Source organism: Peromyscus leucopus, chromosome 2, assembly GCF_004664715.2.
Source record: "Peromyscus leucopus breed LL Stock chromosome 2, UCI_PerLeu_2.1, whole genome shotgun sequence".
In the NCBI taxonomy this organism is placed as follows: Eukaryota; Metazoa; Chordata; class Mammalia; order Rodentia; family Cricetidae; genus Peromyscus; species Peromyscus leucopus.
Genome location: NC_051064.1, coordinates 149,615,977 through 149,634,793, shown reverse-complemented (window position 1 = coordinate 149,634,793; position 18,817 = coordinate 149,615,977). Strand labels below are relative to the sequence as shown.

The 18,817-nt window shown below is 48.7% G+C and overlaps 1 protein-coding gene across 12 annotated transcripts in view; it reads left to right on the top strand.

Moving 5' to 3' along the window:
- The window catches only part of Camta1 (calmodulin binding transcription activator 1), an 852,116-nt gene that overhangs the window by 288,932 nt on the left and 544,367 nt on the right, over positions 1 to 18,817 (top strand). For all 12 annotated transcript variants that reach the window (XM_028883112.2, XM_037203217.1, XM_028883109.2 and 9 more), the window contains one exon: positions 10,549 to 10,616. In XM_028883112.2, the coding sequence (XP_028738945.2) occupies positions 10,549 to 10,616 (68 nt within the window). The remainder of the gene's footprint in view (positions 1 to 10,548; positions 10,617 to 18,817) is intronic.

Here is an 18,817-nt window from a genome sequence, read left to right as displayed (position 1 = left end):
TCAAATGTGCAGCACCATGTCCAACTTTTTAATTTTTCTTTTAAAGAGGGGTTCTGGTCCGAGCTCAGAGCCTTATGCTTATGTGGCAAACATTTCACTGATTGAATGATCTTCCTGGCCCCCTGTGGCTTCCTAATTATAAATCTTCACATTTTCCTAAGCTGGCAGAGGGGAAATGTTTCCAGGGCCCAGTTTCAGCATCCATGAGCAGGACGAAGGGTGAACTTAGAGTTTAGAGAGATGAGTAATAATGAGGCAATTGGCATAGCATTAAGGTAGCGACTGGGGTGGCATTAATCTCTTCATCACTCCAAAGCAGCACAGATTACTGACTTAAGGAACGGCAAGTGTTCGGGTATGTTCGGGTCTCTTTAAAGTCTGCATTCTAAGCTGTGTTTTTGGATAGCCTCTGCTGACCCATGGTCTTCCAATCCACTCAGTTCCCAGTGTCATAACTGCCACAGCAGGAGCCTCAAGATCAAATGCCTGCAACATGTAGTTAGTAAAGGAAGCCAACTGGTGGAGATGCAGTGGCCATAGAGCTCAGGCCCAGCCATGGGGCCATGGGCTTCCTCTGTACCAGCCAGTAGGTGTTCCACACGAACACCCCCTGGTTCCTGACTTTGTTTTTCTAGAGCTCTCCCACCACCAACCCAGTCTTTCAACTGGCAGAAAAGCCAAAAGAGAGACATGTCGTATGGAAGCCAGCCAGCCTGACTCTGTCGGTCCAGCCACAAGGCTGCCTGTGGGTGCCCTGGCCACTTGCCAGTCAACAGGGTCCCACATCTCACTGGCTTCTCTCTCTCTCTCTCTCTCTCTCTCTCTCTCTCTCTCTCTCTCTCTGTCTCTGTCTCTCTCTCTCTGTCTCTCTCTCTCTCTCTCTCTCTCTCTCTCTGTCTCTGTCTCTGTCTCTCTGTCTCTCTCTCTGGTTTTTCAAGACAGGGTTTCTCTGTGTAGTTTTGCTGCCTGTCCTGGAACTCACTCTGTAGACCAGGCTAGCCTTGAACTCAGAGATCTGCCTGCCTCTACCTCCCAAGTGCTGGGATTAAAGGCGTGCGCCACTGCTGCCCCAAACTGGCTTCTCTTTTATAGATGTTCACTTTGTGCCATGTCTCAGGAGCTCCCATCCCTTTCCTGGATTGTCGTCACAGTCTCCCAGCAGTCGCCCCTCTCCTGCACAGCCATCAAAGTGACATTTCCAAAGCGTGTCTCCTTCTATGTCTCCCCTCCACTTAAAAGCCTTCCCTGACCCCCTCCCATATCTCCCCTCTGCTTAAAAGCCTTCCCGACCCCGGCTCGCCTGGTTGAGACTCCACTTGCCTGGCATTTTAATTGCTCCCCAGTCTGGGGCCTCCACACCCCCTGCCTCGGAGCTGCTCATCTTCCCCAGACCCTGTCAACTCCCGCTATTTCATTTGCTGATGTTTCCTTGAACACATTTACTCTTCCCATTTCCTGTCTGTCCACATGCTGTTTCCTGCCCCAAAGTCTCTGCCACTAACACACCTGGCAGCCCCCTGCTCACTCCGGAGCTGTCCAAATGCTAGTCTTTGGCTCAACCTTCCCTTCCTTTCTCCTCAGTGTGAATTCATTGTTCATACTGCTAATGGAACTTCCTCACAGGCCTTGCACTTGACAAGGTAGCCCTGCACCCCACAGCCCCATCTGTCTTCCCAGCTGTTTTCCCAAGGACCATCACTCACTTTCCTTTGTACTGTTAGGACACAGTGTCTGGTATTCAGTGGGCCCTCAGTAATTCACCACCTAAGTGAGTGGTGAGTGGATAGGAGACTTAACTGTGATGGTGTGAGTTGCTGCTCTGTTTCCGAGTATCTTTGGCGGCTCATTACTTCTTCACCGATTGGCACTGGGAAAGCCACCGCATGCCTCACCATTCCCCACGACAGACGGACAGCTGTGCTAGACTTTGTTTTTTTGCAGAAGTCCAGGCTGTTAGGCACGAACTCTGAGCTCAACACCACCCTGGAAGTCTTTCAGACACTGTCTCCCTGAGGCCATCACTATGAGTGTCACATGGCCTGTCTGAGTGGAATGATGGCACACACCCTGGAGAAACAAAAAGAGAGAAGCCACGCGTCCATATGTTCATTGCTTCTAATAGGGTTGCTCATCATTTTGAGTTGGGGTGTTGGTCTAACTTGTGGGTGGGGACCCGGAGTATCCCAGATAGGTATGGGCCTGATCCCATGAAGGCAAGATGCCCCGGCTGTTGACAGGAGGACCAGTCCAGAGAGTTTAGATGGGAGTCTATTCCACTAGACCCAGGTGGACTCCGTGTCACAGAAATGGACCTGCTAGCTTTATCCAGGAGAACTGCCCCTGGGAAGGGGTATTGAATGGTTATTTATTTAAATTAGGGCCAATTATTTTTAGTGAAGTGCAGTGAGTGGCAGACTCTGGGAAATTTTCTTGCACTGTAAACACGTTGGTTAGAAGTCATTAATATGACATTCACACAATCCCTAATAACGTACATAGCACGGAGAGCTGGCACCCGAGCTGGCACCACTGAATTGCCCAGAGGACGCTCGGTATGAGCCTTAAAACCAAGAGTATTGGAAACAAGATATTTTTACTTCACATTTGGGAGTAATATAATTGCATTTTGTGGCTCCAGCAGATGCTGGGGCCAGCTGCTAGCAGAGCACTGCCGATTCCCCTTAGCGTCCGTCCTCACCGATAAAACCCTTGTGCAGAACTCTCATAAAAACCAAACTTTTACAATTACCCCTTGGCTGAAAACCCATTTTTTTATGCAAAAGGTAGCTGAGACTGTATAGACCACAGAGATGTTTTATTACTGGGGCTCAGGAGAGTATAGAACAAACATGTACCAACATGTATGAATACACATGTACATATATACGTCCCCAAATATATACGAAAAATATATATGCACACAAGCATATACACAGCCGAAACACACATACCCAAATACACATAAAAATATGATACTACCCAATATGCATAATATACATACCCCAATACACATAAACACATATACACAAATACACACCCATTCACATACACATGCATACCTAAGCATACACATACACACACAAACATGAACATACATACACATACTCAAATATATATATGCACACATATATTACACACTCTCAAACAGAATACCTACTCAAACATATACACACATGAATACTCAATATACATACATATGTATATACAATAATATACATGTTTACAGACTTGTACATGTTATCAGAGTTGTTTGTTTAACAGAATGCACTAAGGACCTCTCCACAGACCTTTTCTTCCCTGACATTGAACATGTGTCTTGAAGATGGAGTAAGGGGGATGGGCAGGCTGCCTGGGCAAGACTTCTTTTTCTGAGAACTATTTTCAGTGTGATTGTTGGAAAGCAAGCTGCTGCCTCTGTGCTGGACTGTTGTGTGTGACTGGAAACAGACTGTGTGTGTGTGTGTGTGTGTGTGTGTGTGTGTGTGTGTGTGTGTCTTTGAGGTGTGTGCCTCCTGGGGAGAGACCCACAGCACTATAAAGCACCCCCACCAGACTCCTAAGTTCTCCACCAGACAGGCGGAGGGCTCTCACATCCTGGAGGAGGACACAGCTTCTCCACTCTGAGGGAACCTGAGGTGACAGTGAGCCCTGCCTGTAAGGAAGTGTCTGGTAATGGTGGCCCCCTCTTTCCCACCCGGACTCCACCTGACTGCCAGAAGGTTCAGTCTGTCACAGGCTCCCACAGTGTCTATTTAGGGCCACCATCCCACACACCAGCCTTGTTTGGCCCCCGAGCCCAACTGAGGTGGGCTGGAGTGGAAACGCATGCCAGGTTTAGAAAAACAGTATGAAGAATAGGAGACGGCTCGACTGCTTTCTAAAATTAGGGAGGTTCTATTTTGAATACATTTGGGTTAAAATATAAAACCTATTATTAAAGTTCTCATTTTTTTTTAACTTTAAAAACTGTAGCTCCTTGAAATTTCAGGATGATGCATGGTGGCATATGGCCCTGCTACTCACTGTTGGAGAGTGGGGTTCCGGCCCTGAGCATTTGGGGGCCTCCCTGGGTGGGCATTTCTGTAGAGCATTTTGCATGGGCATGGTGTCCCACAGCAACAGCCCACACTACCGATCTCCGCCCCTCCCCCTGCACTAAGGGAGGCTCCAGGGCGGCCCTCTGTATCTTTACTGTGCATAGAAGGACTTTGTAGACCCCATGCAGCCTTTACGGAGTCACCAGTCACCCTTGTATCCAAGAACTCCAGGGCTCCATGGCTGTATAGGGACGCAGACTCGGATTCTCCACGCAAAGCTGTACAACAGAGGGTGCTATGTGCTGGGGGTCCTGGAGTACCTCGGTCCTTGCAGGGCAGGTTCCTGGAGCTGCAGACCACTGTGTGGTGAAGGACAGCCTGATGATTCTCCAGAGAGACCAGGACCTGAGGGGGGTGTGGGCAGAGACGGTGAGCGGGCGCAAGGAGACGCACAGCCGTAGGATCCAGGTCAGCACAGCAGTGCCCTCTTACCCACAGGCCTCTAGTCCCCCCACTGGCTCATACTGCCATAGCTTTGAAGTCCTCTCAGACCCTGAGGATACCACTGATCCCTGGATGATGTGCTTGGGTAATGGGATGAAGAGCTGTACTGTACCCTCACCCGTCACAACAGTACCCCTGGGGCAGCCCTTCCGCCTTCCTGTTGGCAGGAACCATTGCTGTGGCTCCCGTCTCCCACAGGCTGCTGCCCCTGCCCTGGCCACACACGCACTGTACTTTGGCAGCAGTTCTTCTGTTTGGACATCCAGAGGACAAAGTGGGCATTTAAAATCTGCAAGCTGGACAGTCTTTGCTTTGGAGCCTGCCGTGACTTTCTTCATCCTGACAGTGGAGTCATTCTTTCTAGTGTCAATGCAGGATCTGGGATGAGTGAAGGATGCTGGGATAGCAGGAGGCTGGAGGAGGCCGGTGGATGTGCCAAGATGGCCCTTTCAGTCCGGGTCTGCTCTGTAGGCAGGGCAGGCTGGTATCTCCATCACCTGCCACATCTAGCTGGATGCATGAACTCTTTTCTTGCTTTTAAAAAATTGTGATAAAATTTACTTATATAAACTCTAGCCCAGTGGTTCTCAACCTCCCTAATTCTGCAACCCTGCAATACAGTTCCTCATGTTGTGGTGACCCCCGATCTTGAAATTATTTTTGTCGTTACAGCATAACTGTAATTTTGCTACCGTTATGAATCATAATGTAAATATCTATGTTTTCTGATGCTCTTAAGCAAATCCTGTGAAAGGGTCACCCCTCAAATGGGTCATGACCCACAGGTTGAGAACCACTGCTCTGTAGCATTAATGGTGTGCAGCCAACACTCCTGTTAGTTCCTAACATCTGTACCAGCCCCAGAAGGAGACCCCATGTCCTTTGATCAGCCACTCATCCCCCTCATCCCCAGCTCTCAATAACCACACATTTATATCCTCTGCCAATTGATTGGGGTGTTCTATGTAGTTCATTAATAGCATTCTTAACACATGGCCTGTTGTGGTAAGCTTTCATGAAGCATGTGCTTTCATTACGGCATGTCCATGTGATAGTCCTCTGGAACAGGACTTTGCTCTGGTTTATGTTTCTGGAGAGGTCGCCCTCTGTAGACCCATTCATTCATCTACGGACTGGGTGGCCTCTGACTCTTTCTAAGCTCTTGTGAGTAATGCTGCTATGAACGTTTGTGTCTGTACTTTTTAATTTAAAAATGGTTTTTATTACAGTGTGCCTTTTTGTGTGTCCGTGTGTGTATGTACACATGGGTTAGGTGTCTGTGAAGGCCAGGAGAGGATGTCAGATTCCCTGGAGCTGGAGTTATAGTTATGATCTCCCTGATATGGGTGCAGGAAACTGGACTCAGTTCCTCTGCCAGAGCAGTACACAGTCTTAACTGCTGAGCCATGCCCAGTTACCCTGAATTTCCATGGCTCTTACATTGCCTCATCTCATTGAACTCCAACTTCCATGAGGGTGTTTGGTTCCTTGGTGTCTCTATCTGCTCAGCCAGTTCATAAATGTTGAGAGGGCACCATCTAGCCCCTGCCTGCCTATCTGGAGAGGAAGGATGAACTCTGGCAAGGGCAATGGGCTGGCAAGACTGGATCACATGAAGCTGGGGTTAGACAGGTGACCCAGATGCTTCTGAGACGTGTAGAGACCAGCAGGAGTGTGCAACGGCCCCCCTGGTGTCAAGTCCAGCCATCTTGACCACGCAGAAGCAGGACCTGGCTACAAGTATTTAGTTTCCTCGTTCAGAAAAGCTAGTATTAAGTGGGATGGGTGCTCTTCCAGGCCGTGTGGGAGGTGTCACAGATTAGGAGAAACACCACACACACACACACACACACACACACACACACACACACACCCCTCCCTTGGTGGAGGAGGAGAGAGTGGCCAGTGGACAAAGGAAGCTCATTATTGAGCATGATTTCCTGGTCCCTTGTTTGTCTACATACTGGCCTAGTCGGCCTGTGGTAACCCTCTGGCTCTACAGTTGAACACACCATGGGCCTGCAGTATCAGGGTGACTGCTCTGTTGCTGACATGTCTTTCTCCCCTCTTTGATTGTGAGTTCAGAGGTTATAGAGCCTCCACGGTGCCCTTATGCCTGGGCTGCCACACAGTAGGTGTTGAGTGTCTTTAGTGTAGAACCTGAGTACAGCAAGGGACCAGAGAGGTTTTCCCTTCTGGAGGACAGCAACAGTGGGAAACCCTGCCAGACTGTGGAGGATGTGGGTGGGAGCATGTGTGTGGGTCTGTGAAGGAAAGTGATACATGTAAGGGTGTTGGGATGTACTATGTGTCCTTATCTTCTGGGTCACTGGGGTGTGATAGTTGGCTAGGGCAGGGATCTGGGGTGTCTTAAGGTTTGCACTGTTGTGATAAAAACACCACAGCCATGAGCAACTTGGGGAGGAACGGGTCTATGTATCTTCTAGTCCATAGCACAATCCATCATCCAGGGAAGTCAAGGCAGAAACCTGGAGGCAGGAACTGAAGCAGAGGCCATGGAGGAATTCTGTTTACTGCCTTGCTCCCCATGGCTTATGCAGTTTGTTTCCTTATAGTGCCCAGGAACACACCACACAGTCACCAATAAAGAAAATGTACCGCTCAGTCTAGTGGGGTACACTTCTCACCTGAGGCTCCCTCTTCCCAAATGACTCTAGCTTGTTTTAAGCTGACCTAAAAACTAGTCATCCCATGAGGTATCTGGTCAGCATGGTGGGCTACTCTGGATACCAAGTCTGAAATTGTGACAGAGAGCTGCTACCTAACATGTGGCTGACCTTGTGTGTGGTAGCCATGGTCTGCTCTCAGCATCTTGTGTAAACAAATGGGATACAATGGTTGACTGTGAGGGTTGAATCCAGGAACTCTGAACAGTCATCCTGTCATTACCATCCACTGTGAGTGTGAGTGTGGGGGAGCTGGATGTGACAAGGAGGGGCTAGGGAGAGATTTCCATAAACCCAGCGGTGGCCTGGACCATCATGGCACCTGCTACCTCCTTGAGGGGGCTCTAAACAGGTAGGTCATACCATGTAGACTTTGTAATGCTGACCATGAAAGCTTCTGTCCACAGACATGCTATGGCTGTCAGTGTGATATAAGAACTACCACTCCTTGTAACTGCTCTGGGAGGTGATATTTTCCTCTGTGCAGAGGGAGTTGAGGTCTAGGTGGAGTAAGCAATGTGCTCGAGATGAGGCAGCTGATCTTTGGCAGACTTGGAACCCAAGGCTAGGTCTGTTTGCTCACAGCAGATAGGCACTTTGCAATGAGGTTGATCAGCCTTTCTGTAGCAACTCAGTTAATTAAATAACTGCAAGGCCTTATTCCAGAACCACTGTTTTGCAGCTTTTCATCTTTCATTTCATTATCTCCAGTCATAAATATATATACATATACACACACTACCACACACATGTACTGCTACACAGAGAGACACATACATATTTCACTTATGAATGCATATTTATTTCTACAGTGTCCACTCTTCTTCCCCCCATCCACCCACATACCAGTACACCAACTTACATAACCATCCACCCATCCAGCCACCTATCAATCCATCCATCTACCTGCTCACCCATCTACCCACCCATCCACCTGTGCACCTACCTATGTCCATCCATCTGTGCACCTGTCCATCCACCTGTACACCTGTCCATCCACCTTCACACCTGTCCACCCACCTGCACACTTGCTCATCCATCTGTACACCTGTCCATCCACCTGCACACCTGTCCATCCACCTGTGCACCTGTCCATCCACCTGTGCACCCATCTGTGCACATGTCCATCCACCTGTGCACATGTTCATTCACCTGTTCATGTTGTCCATCCACCTGTGCACATGTCCATCTACCTGTGTACACGTCCATCCACCTGTGCACATGTCCATCCACCTGTGCACATGCCCATCCACCTGCACACATGTCCATCCACCTGCACACCTGTCCATCCACTGCACACCTGTACATCCACCTGTGCACATGCCCATCCACCTGCACACATGTCCATCCACCTGCACACATGTCCATCCACCTGCACATATGTCCATCTACCTGCACACATGTCCATCCACCTGCACACATGTCCATCCACCTGCACACATGTCTATCCACCTGCACACCTGTACATCCACCTGCACATATGTCCATCCACCTGCACACATGTCCATCCACCTGTGCACATGCCCATCCACCTGCACACATGTCCATCCACCTGCACATATGTCCATCCACCTGCACACCTGTACATCCACCTGTGCACATGCCCATCCACCTGTGCACATGCCCATCTACCCACCTATTTAATTAGTTAACTTCCTATCTACCCCCCCCCCACACACCTATTTACTTACCCATCTACCAACTCATCCTGCATCTAACAGACATCTTTTTCAGGTTTCTCACACATGCCCAGGACACCATTAAGTCCTGTGAATGCATCAGCAGTGACATGGCCCTTACTCTTGTGTGGTCTGATGGGGATGCTATCCAAGTAAACAAACAATTAGGACACAGGGTGATGAAGCCTAGGCACTGAGGTGCTCTGGAGGGTAGAAGATGGACAACTAGTCCTGTCCTGAACAGAGAAACAGGGCTGGCCTGGGCATGGGATTATTGAGCTATGGTGAGACTCCAGGGAAGGATTTTCTCAAAGAGAAGAAGCAAATTTCAGGAGGCTGAGGGATGATAGCCCAGTGGACTTGTTCTTTCTTTAGTGAAAAGTCAATGATAGGAACCTGGACAAGGGAGCAGCTGCTCCTGTCACCAGCTGCTGTTTCCTGAGTTCTGCTGTAAGGCTCAGTCTTCCAGGCCCTGGTGGTTTGGGCTCTTGGTTCCAACGTGTGTGGCAATGGCCATTCACTATGACTACTGAGGGTCTTGGTCATCCCTGGCCCTGGTGATCTTCATGGCATGGCAGGTCGTATTTCTATAACTGACCTGTTACCTGATGTTGAGAATGAGTCTTCCTTTTCCCCAAGGACACATGGGTCATTGCTGGTCACAGGGCTCAGACCCATTACGTCTAAGCCCTAGAGGCTGCTGGTCTCTGGGCACATGGCCCACTCTACTCCAAGGAGCTTGGAGCAGCTCTGACTGCAGCAGAGTTGAGAGGGAGCCCCAGACCCATGCCATGTGTCTCCCTGACAGTCCATGGCAGCGTCTCTGTGTCATATTGCCACCAAGATCAAGGGAAATGTGTGCTAGCCTGACTTTAATTAACTTACGATCCCAGCCAATTTCATGTTAGCAGATCTGTTTGGATCTGGGCGTAATGGGCCATGTCATGCCTGAGAGACGGGGCAATGACTTATGCTGTGTCACTCACTGGCTCCTTGTGGAAATTATTAATAAATCAGTAATTCTATCTGTGATGATGTTATTGTGTCTTTATAAATATTTGATTTACCTTCAGGTGCTCACATTTTTTCCATCTTTGCCTGAAACTCAGCTGACTTGGCTCTCTGAGGCTCTGCTCAATAAATCAAGTTAACAGTGGGACAACTGCTCTCTCTCTCTCTCTCTCTCTCTCTCTGACTCTCTGTGATTTGGCTCCAGGGTGGGGGTTTGGAGTCAAGCTGAGAAGACACCGCTCTTTGGTGAGGAAGCTGAAAGACATCCTGTTTCGGAGAAGCAGAGTGCACACCTGGACCTGTTGGCTTCCCTCCCTCAGATGAATGGCATTTGGGATCTCAAAGGGTTTCTGATGTTTTCCTTCCACAGAGAAATATTTTGTCCTTGCTACTGACTCCTCCTTTGAAACCCAGGCTTTGATGGTGATTGTGTGGCTGGCTGAGTGAAAAGGACTCAGGGAATCAAAAGAGAGGCTGAGTCCCGGTCAACAATTTTTCTCGAAGAGTCCGAGTTCCAGCCAGGCCAAGATGCACAACAGCCGGGGGAAAAATAACTACTTTTTTATTTCTGCTTCTCAGGGTCCAACATGAACTAATTGCTATCATGATCTTTTTATTTTTCTGTTTCAGGAAATTGCGGCTTATTTAATAACATTTGAGAAACATGAAGAATGGCTAACCACATCCCCTAAGACAAGGTAATGTCCCGGCTATCACAGTTTTCCAACTCTGTATGGTGAGACTAGATGCTTGATTTTTGTGGATTTCCAGATTCGGCCACTCAATGCAGGGTAACGAGTTGACAGTGCCATGTTGTGCTTGATGGCCTGTGAAGGGGACGCTCATTAATTGGTCCAAGACGGTGGTAGTGAATGCAACGAGAAGGATTAGATGCTGGGCAACAGCTGTCGGGACATTTCACAGGATGGCTCTAGGCTCCATCCCTCAGCCAGGTATTCAGAAACTTATCAGACAGGTTCAGGGCAGGGGCAGTTTATTTTGGGAAAGTGCCCACCTGCCATCAGTGGCATATACTTTTTAAAAAGGAAGACGAGCTTAACTGCTGCTTGGATCTCAGTGTGTTTTATACATCAATAAAGTCGGGTTACTCTTGATTGCTGGGAGAGAGAGCTCCCAAATCAGGAGCAATGGCTAAATATTACGCAGTAAATGTCCTTGAACCCACTAACTGCCACAAACACTTAACTTCTCTTGCCACCTGGGACTGGAGGAAATTGGTGAAAATATAGCCGACCCGTGTCCTGCCCATGGAAGTGATGTTATTATCAGTGAAGGATGGTGAGCCTGGGATTTGGGGCTTATTTTAAAGACAGCATCTTATTTCCTGCCCAACTCTTTAAGTTTTTATTTTTGATATGTTTCATGCCAAATCATCAGAGATCTGCAGCCACTCTCTTCCAATTGCCACGATGTTTCTATTAGCAGTGACAGGGCCAGGTACTTATGTTAGCCGGAAGGTGGCTTGCAGGGCGCTGACTACATGGCTGAGGCAAATAGGTGGAGTTCTCAGTCTGTAATCATGGACAAGCACAAAAGTCTTTGACATTGCCAGCTGGAGCCAGGATCAGAATGAGATGGGTTCTCTGCACCCGTGGTCCTGAGTTTGGCCCATCCATCCCCTCGGAGCTACGTTGGAATGGGTTCTGGCTTTTAGAACATTCCTTCACATGACAAGGTACATTCATTTAGTTTCTTGTAGAACAACTTAAGGAAACAAAGGCACATTTTGGCCCAAGATTTGAGGTTAACAGTCCATCACGGCAAGGATGGCGGCGGCAGGAGGGTGAGGCCGCTGGGCCCCGGTGAGTCTTCAAGAAGCAGAGCGAGATGGATGCTGACGCTCGGCTCATTCCTTTTTATGCAGTACAGGAGTCCAGCCCTTCGCATGATACCACCCACAGTTAGGGTGTGTCTTCCCACCTCCATTAGCTTAATGTAGGAACTTGCTAAGAGACATACCCAGAAATTTTTCTCTTAGGTGAGTCTAGATTGTTTGGTTAATGATATTAGCCACCACACTCCTTGAATCCAAGCAGGAGCAAAGGGCTATCTATGAGACAGAGTGAAAGTCTCCAGAACATGGCGGTCATGCACGCACGCACGCACGCACGCACGCACGCACGCACGCACGCACGCACGCACAGACGCTGTGCCTGCAGTAATTTAGAATGTTGAAAGGCTGGAGTTTTCCTTCACATTTCAGCCCAGGAATTTGGGGGTTAATTGAGAAGAGGATGTAACTTCTGGCCATACTGGACTCTGATTTTTTGGAGTATAATGGATCAAGAGACTTTTGTTGTTTTTTTTTTTTTTTTTGGTTTTTTGAGACAGGGTTTCTCTATGTAGCTTTGCGCCTCTCCTGGAACTCGCTTTGGAGACCAGGCTGGCCTCGAACTCACAGAGATCCGCCTGGCTCTGCCTCCCTATAAGTTATAGGGACATGCGAAGCAAGAAAAGGAATTAAAGTCCCATATTGACAGATTTGTATTTGAGGCTTGGTTCTGTAGCATTGTGAAAATCCATTAAGCTCTTAAAAAGCACCACCTCTCTCTCTCTTCCTCTCTGTCTCTGTCTCTCTGTCTCTTTCTCTCTCCTCCTTCCCTCCCTTCCTTTTTCCTTCCCTTTCTCAGTTATCCAAGTGTTATGGTTACAAGTATGTGCTACCATGCCCTGCCTCCCCTTTTTTCTTCCTTATTAGAAAGTAGAGCTCCCGTCCTGTCTGTCTTTCCTGAGTCATCAAGAGCGTCATGGGGGAGATAACATCTGTGACCCTGCTTTGCAGGTTCGAGCGTCCCTGTCTGTCACAGGCTATCACTGTACTTGTCTGTGAGTGGATTCCCCCAGCCCGCTGGAGGCCTGGACCTCGGAGGCAGTGACAGGATTTCCTCCAGGCTCTGGGAGTCTAACTTTTTTACTCCAGGCACAGTGAACATGTGGACTCCTGTTACATTCTCATACATGCTCCCTGTTTACGCTTGAAAGCTTCTGGTCCCAGGAGGACAAGTTGCCCTGGTTGTTCAAGGACCTTCCTAAATTAGTTGTTGAGTTGAGTTTGGATTCCCCTCCCCCACCATTTCCAGTATTCAAATTAATTGGTGCAGTTAACTGCTGAGTTCCTACAAGCCAGTCTCCTGATATTAAGGAATTAATGGCACCAATACTCCGCTGAATGCAAGGCAATGCAAGTTCTGTTTGCAGCTACTGTTAATTTCATTTTAGGAAATTAATAAGAATGAATTGCACCGTTGACATTTATAGAGTTTGCTAATAAAATGATACATTGTTTGTGTGGAAGGATCCTTATTAAATTAATGTTGTAATCAGCCCACATATAGATGTTGGTATAGGAACTACAGAGGGCCCCACTGCTGTCTCTGAGGCTTGCTGGGGGCCCCAGGGATAAATATTGCCCTTGCTCATCATAATTATAGAGAAGACCCTGGAAGTCCCTTATACCTGTTCATAATGAGGTGTGTTTCAAAGATGCTCCCAGGGCTGGGACCTTGGGGTGGCAGTGTGGCCGCCACAGGGCTGACTGAAGAATGCTCAAACGGCCCATATGGTGCTATAGGCAGGTGGGATCTTAAGCCTGAAAACTCAGCCTTGGGGAGATCTTTCTTTGGCACTTGCTGTGTGCTCGGCAGGATCATGTATCATTCGGAGACCACAGGGCCTCTGCCCTCCCCACCCTGCCATGTGGATGTATGAGCTTGGAATAGAGTCCTCCCTCTGTCTAGAATGCTATTCTAGCTTCTCCTTCAGGCCTTGGTTTGGGTGTCCCCTTTCTCTGTGAGATCTTTTTCCAATACCACCCACACCTATCCAGAGAGGCCCCATCGCCTCTTCCTTGTGCTGTTTTTCAGAGCGCTTTGTAGCATTTCCGTTTTTCTATAGGTTAGTTATTCCTTATCTGGCTCCACCCATGTGCTAATGGGGGCATTTTCAGTTGGGTTTGTTCTTGGGTGATCCAAATGCCTGGAACATTCTCTCCACGTCCACTTGTGAGATGAAGCAGAATGGGTAAAAGCTGGGGATCAGAGTACCAGGAAGCAAGAGCCCTGGGCTTCCTCCATGTTATTCTTTCTTGCACATCTAGCCTCAGGAATGGCCAGCCACCAGCACTGTAACCTGTAGTGCTTGCTATGGGTTAGCCGCTGTGGTTTATATTTGTACCACGGGGGCTGAAGAGATGGCTCAGAGGTTAAGAGCACTTTCTGTTCTTCCATAGGATATAAGTTCGGCTCCCAGCACCCACACTGGGTGACTCACGACCACCTGTAACTGTATCTCCAGGGGATCTGACATCCTCTTCTGGCCTTTGTGAGCACTCTTACACCACACACCACCACCAACACACACACACACACACACACACACACACACACACACGCGCACACGCACACACAAACGCACACACACGCACACACGCACACACGCACACGCACACACACACAATCTTAAAATCTGTACCAGAGCTCTGCCAGGCTGGGAAGGGCTGCAAGGCCACAGGATTTTCCGAGCTGACTGGCGTAAGAGTTCCTTCATCTTCTCTGGACATGGCCCACGGTGACAAGGAGTAAGGAAGCAGTCTAGGAAGTCATTCCACTGTTCCTCAGCAGCAGCTGGGAGACAGAGGTGTCAGAAACTCCTCCCTCTGTGGGCCAGTGTGGCTTGACTGTGCCAGCCAGGTGGGGCTCCAAAGCTTCCTTGGGCTGGGTTCCCCCATCCCTACCCTGAGGCCCAGGCAGGCAGGACCAGCATGGTGGAAACAGGCCATGCACAGCATAGGGTGTGGAATATAGCTGAGAAGAACATGATTTAGAAATCCCAATAACTGCTTTCCCATTCCCTGGGAAGCATATAGCCTTCCCTGTGAGCCAGGGCGGGTGAGGCTGAAGATCGAGGTGAGAGCCTTCTCCTAGGAATCCTGTTTATGCCAGTGAGAGGGGAGCTGCAAAATGCTATTAGTTATCTAATTAATTAATTGGATTGTATAGATAGCACCTTCGCACTGACACATTGGGGTCTAGTAAGAGAATTTTCCTATGGTGAACACTCAACGCTCTTGGTGGCTAAGCAGTAAAACTGAGTAGGAGGAGGAGGGAGGGCGGAGAGGAGAGAAACGGGCAGCAGGAAGATGAGGTGCTTTGGGCTCCTTTCACCCCTTCAGGTTTTCTAGGCCTCAGGTCCTGCTCTTCCATGCCCCTAATGATCAGTGGACATTTTGTCTTGGGTGAGCTTCCTCCTCTGTTCATCACTGACATAGATCCTCTCTCTAGGGTCCACTGGATGTCATGTTGTTATCTCGACTGTCCTCTGCTGTAACATGAATCTTAAAAGGTCTTATAATTAAAAAAACAAAACAAAACCCGGAGCCAGATATTGGGGTGAAAGCTGAGAGATCAGAGGAATAGAACAAGCCAAGCCACAAGTTCTTACCGCTAGGAAATCCTCAGCCCAAGAGATCTACTTCCTGTATACTCACGCCTGTACCTTTCTGTGCCCTGCCATGTTACTTCCTCTCTCCACCCAGCTATATCACTTCCTCTTTCTACCCAGCTCTATCACTTCCTGTCTATTTGCACAGACCTCCAGACCTCTATGGTTAGTGCTGGGATTAAGGCATGTGCTACCATGCCTGACTCTGTTCCCAGTGTGGCCTTGAACTCACAGAGATCCAGATGAATCTCTGCCTCCCGAATGCTAAGATTAAAGGCATGTGCTACCACTGCCTGGCTTCTGTGTTTAATACAGTGGCTGGTTTTATCCTCTGATCTCTAGGCAAGCTTTATTTGTTAGAGTACAAATAAAATGTCACCACACTTGGCCTCTTTGCCTGAGTCATACCCTGGTTTGCGTCATTTGATGTCCCTGATTCTCCCAAGAGCCACTTTATTTTCAAAGACAACTAAGGGCAGCCCTGCTCTTCCCTGTGACTCTTCTTGGTCCCTTGACTCTGATTGGCCATTCACTGGGCCTGCACTGTGAACTTATCATTCCCCTCTGCTTTCTGTAGGCTCAGAACTCACTGCTCTTTTGGTATGCAGGGCATTGGGCTCTCCCTGGCATAGGGTTGTGCTCCTTTGCCATAAACTTTCCTGTCATCAGCCTTGTCTGGCATCAGGTCCTACTTGAGAGTCTTGGAGAATTCCCAGGAGACAAGGTCCATACTCACCGGGTTGTTTCCCGGTCTCAACCTGCCCCTCTCAGTTTGTACCCCTGACTGCCTACCTCCCAGCACCCACTGTGGGTAGAGTAGGCTGCCCTGCCCACCATCATCTATCTTCCTTGCCCCATCTTTGCCTTTACTCTGCCGTGGGTCTCACATTTTCTCACATCCAAGCTAGGTTGCCTCTCATTGGATGCCTTCTGTGGTCCTGGAAACTTCCCCAAGCCTCTTCCCACTAGATTCCTAAGGCTCCCTTTGCTTATCTCAGTGGGTCGACAGTCTGTCTGTCTGTCTAGAGTTGTAAGTCTGCCTCCCAGGGGGAAGGTACATTTCCAAGGACAAGGCCGGGCTGCCTTGTCTGTTTCCTAACAACTTGGTACTGAGGTGGGGTCACTTTGACAGGAGTGTGTGCAGTGTGCACAGTTGTTATAGTGCAAGGGTGTTGCTTGGGAGAAAACGTGGCAATCAGGGTTCAGGGCGTGGGGTCAGTCTGGGAGCAGAGGGCTTGGGAACCTGTGAAGTTGTGTTGCCTTGCTCAGGTCCAGTGTACATGATAAAGGGAGATGACCCACAGGCCACCCTTGAGCATTAGATCTTTGGGATAGAAAGTGGAGAACTCATTACTGGTGAAAGTGTTCAAGTGACCAGAATAGGACAATAAAAATAACACACAGATTCCACTGGGATGCTCCAAACTTCCCAGAGCTATCAAGATGCAGAATTGACACACTAGCTACAACATGGAGCTTAAAGATGGTCCTCTGAGTGACCTGGTGTGGGTACCAAGACACAAACACATAAGGAAGCTAGAAGAGTTGAACTAGGGAGACAAAGATGAGTGATTCCCTCAGTCTGGGGTTAGTGTTTAACGGGACAGAGTTTTGGCTGGAGAAGAGAAAAAGTGTCTTGGAGATGACCAGTGGTGACAGCTATACAAGGTGTGACAGCACTCAATGCCACCGAACTGTATGCTCTGAAGTGGCCACAACGGTGACTTCACTGTTGATTGTAAAGTTTTATGTTGCTTCAGCTCTTCTCCAAATTTCTGGTGGGGCTGGGGCTGTTTCTGCATGTGCTGGGGGTGGGGTGGGTGGTGCCAGTTTGAGAGGGTGTTCTCTTACCCAGGTATTGTGTGAGCAAATGTCTGCCCACTCCGGACAGGTCACTGAGGACAGACCAATGGAACAATTCCACGTCAGTCTAGCTTAACGAACCAATGAGTGTATCGGGGTTACTTACAGGAGTAAGTATGAGTGAAGGGTTGCTTAGAGAGACATGGCTGCCTAGATGAACCAATGAGTGTATCGGGGTTACTTACAGGAGTGAGTATGAGTGAAGGGTTGCTTAGAGAAACAGGGTTGACCTAGGCAGCTGCACACCTGAAAAGCCTCACAAAAGCCATATCCCTGGGGCTCCCCGAATGGCTTGCCAGCAGCAGGGCAGGGTCAGAGTCTCCCCTCCCCAGTAATTGTTACTACTTCTATAACCTGGACATCTTGGGCAGCTGCCTTCCAAGTCTTGTAATTTTCAGGTGTATCCTAAGCCTTGTAAGTTTTGTTTACTTCGGGAGACTTGTATGTTTCCTTCACTTCTGGAGTCTTGGCTGTCTCCTGCCTCCCTCTAGCAAGGAATGTTTCAATTCTGACGGAATAGCTCTACAACAGCATGTTAGTTCAGGGAACTGACCTGGAAAAACATTCATTCCAATGTGGCAACCTTTGCATTGCAATGTAATGGAGACCTGGTCATGTGCTCACTGCCACAGGCATTTGGACACATCCCTCATGTGTGAATGAGCAAGTACAAACTCTACCACTGTTAGCACAGCAGCAACTGTGGCACCAGGGAGTGTGAAGGAGACCCCGAACAGTGGGGGCGTCCTCCTGGACCTCGGATTAGGCACAAACCACACCCAAACATCTGTTTTCACAGAGATCCTTTATTAAGAGGGGAAGAAGAGTTGAAGTGACTGATTTCTGACTAGGCAGAAAACAGCAGCAAGTGACCTTGCAGGTATAACTTTTAGGAGGAGAAGGGGAGGGGGGAGTCTGTGTAAAGCAGATGGGGAACAAGGGAGAGGGGACAGGGACAAAGGACTGCCTCTGGACAGAGAGGAGACAGATGTGACCCAAATGGAAGATTATAAAGGTAGAAAGGGAAACCCCGTGTTAGGATGAGGTGGTTGATTTTGATTGGATATGTTAATTAGGGTACTCACAAGGGGACTTTTGATTGCTGGACTTCGATACTCTGATAGCTGGACCTTGGCAGTCAGCCTCAGGGGGAGGACATGGCCAAATAAGGGAATAGACCTTGGGGTCTAGCTTTAGGAATGTCATCTAATAGTTTTTAGCAAGGGGAAGAAGGGCAAGTGTCAGAGACCAGCTCCGACCTGCTGAAGGGCTCTTGAGGAGAGGAGAGAGGAATGAGGAAATATTAGATAGAAATATAGATCTAGACGACGAGAAAGACAGAGACACAGGATAGCTTCAAGAGGGCCCTGGGTCAATACCCAGCTAACTCGAGCTTTATTCAAAAGGGCTTTTTATAACATGCCAAGGGGCGGGGCAAAAGACCTCCCCCTTTCAAGATCAAAGCACATTGCACAGCCAAGTGCAGACCCTTCCAAACACCTGGTAACCATGCCCATGGCCAAATCATCCCCTTATGCAGCCCTGCTGGGTAAAGCAAGCTCAGATTCTTGGACCC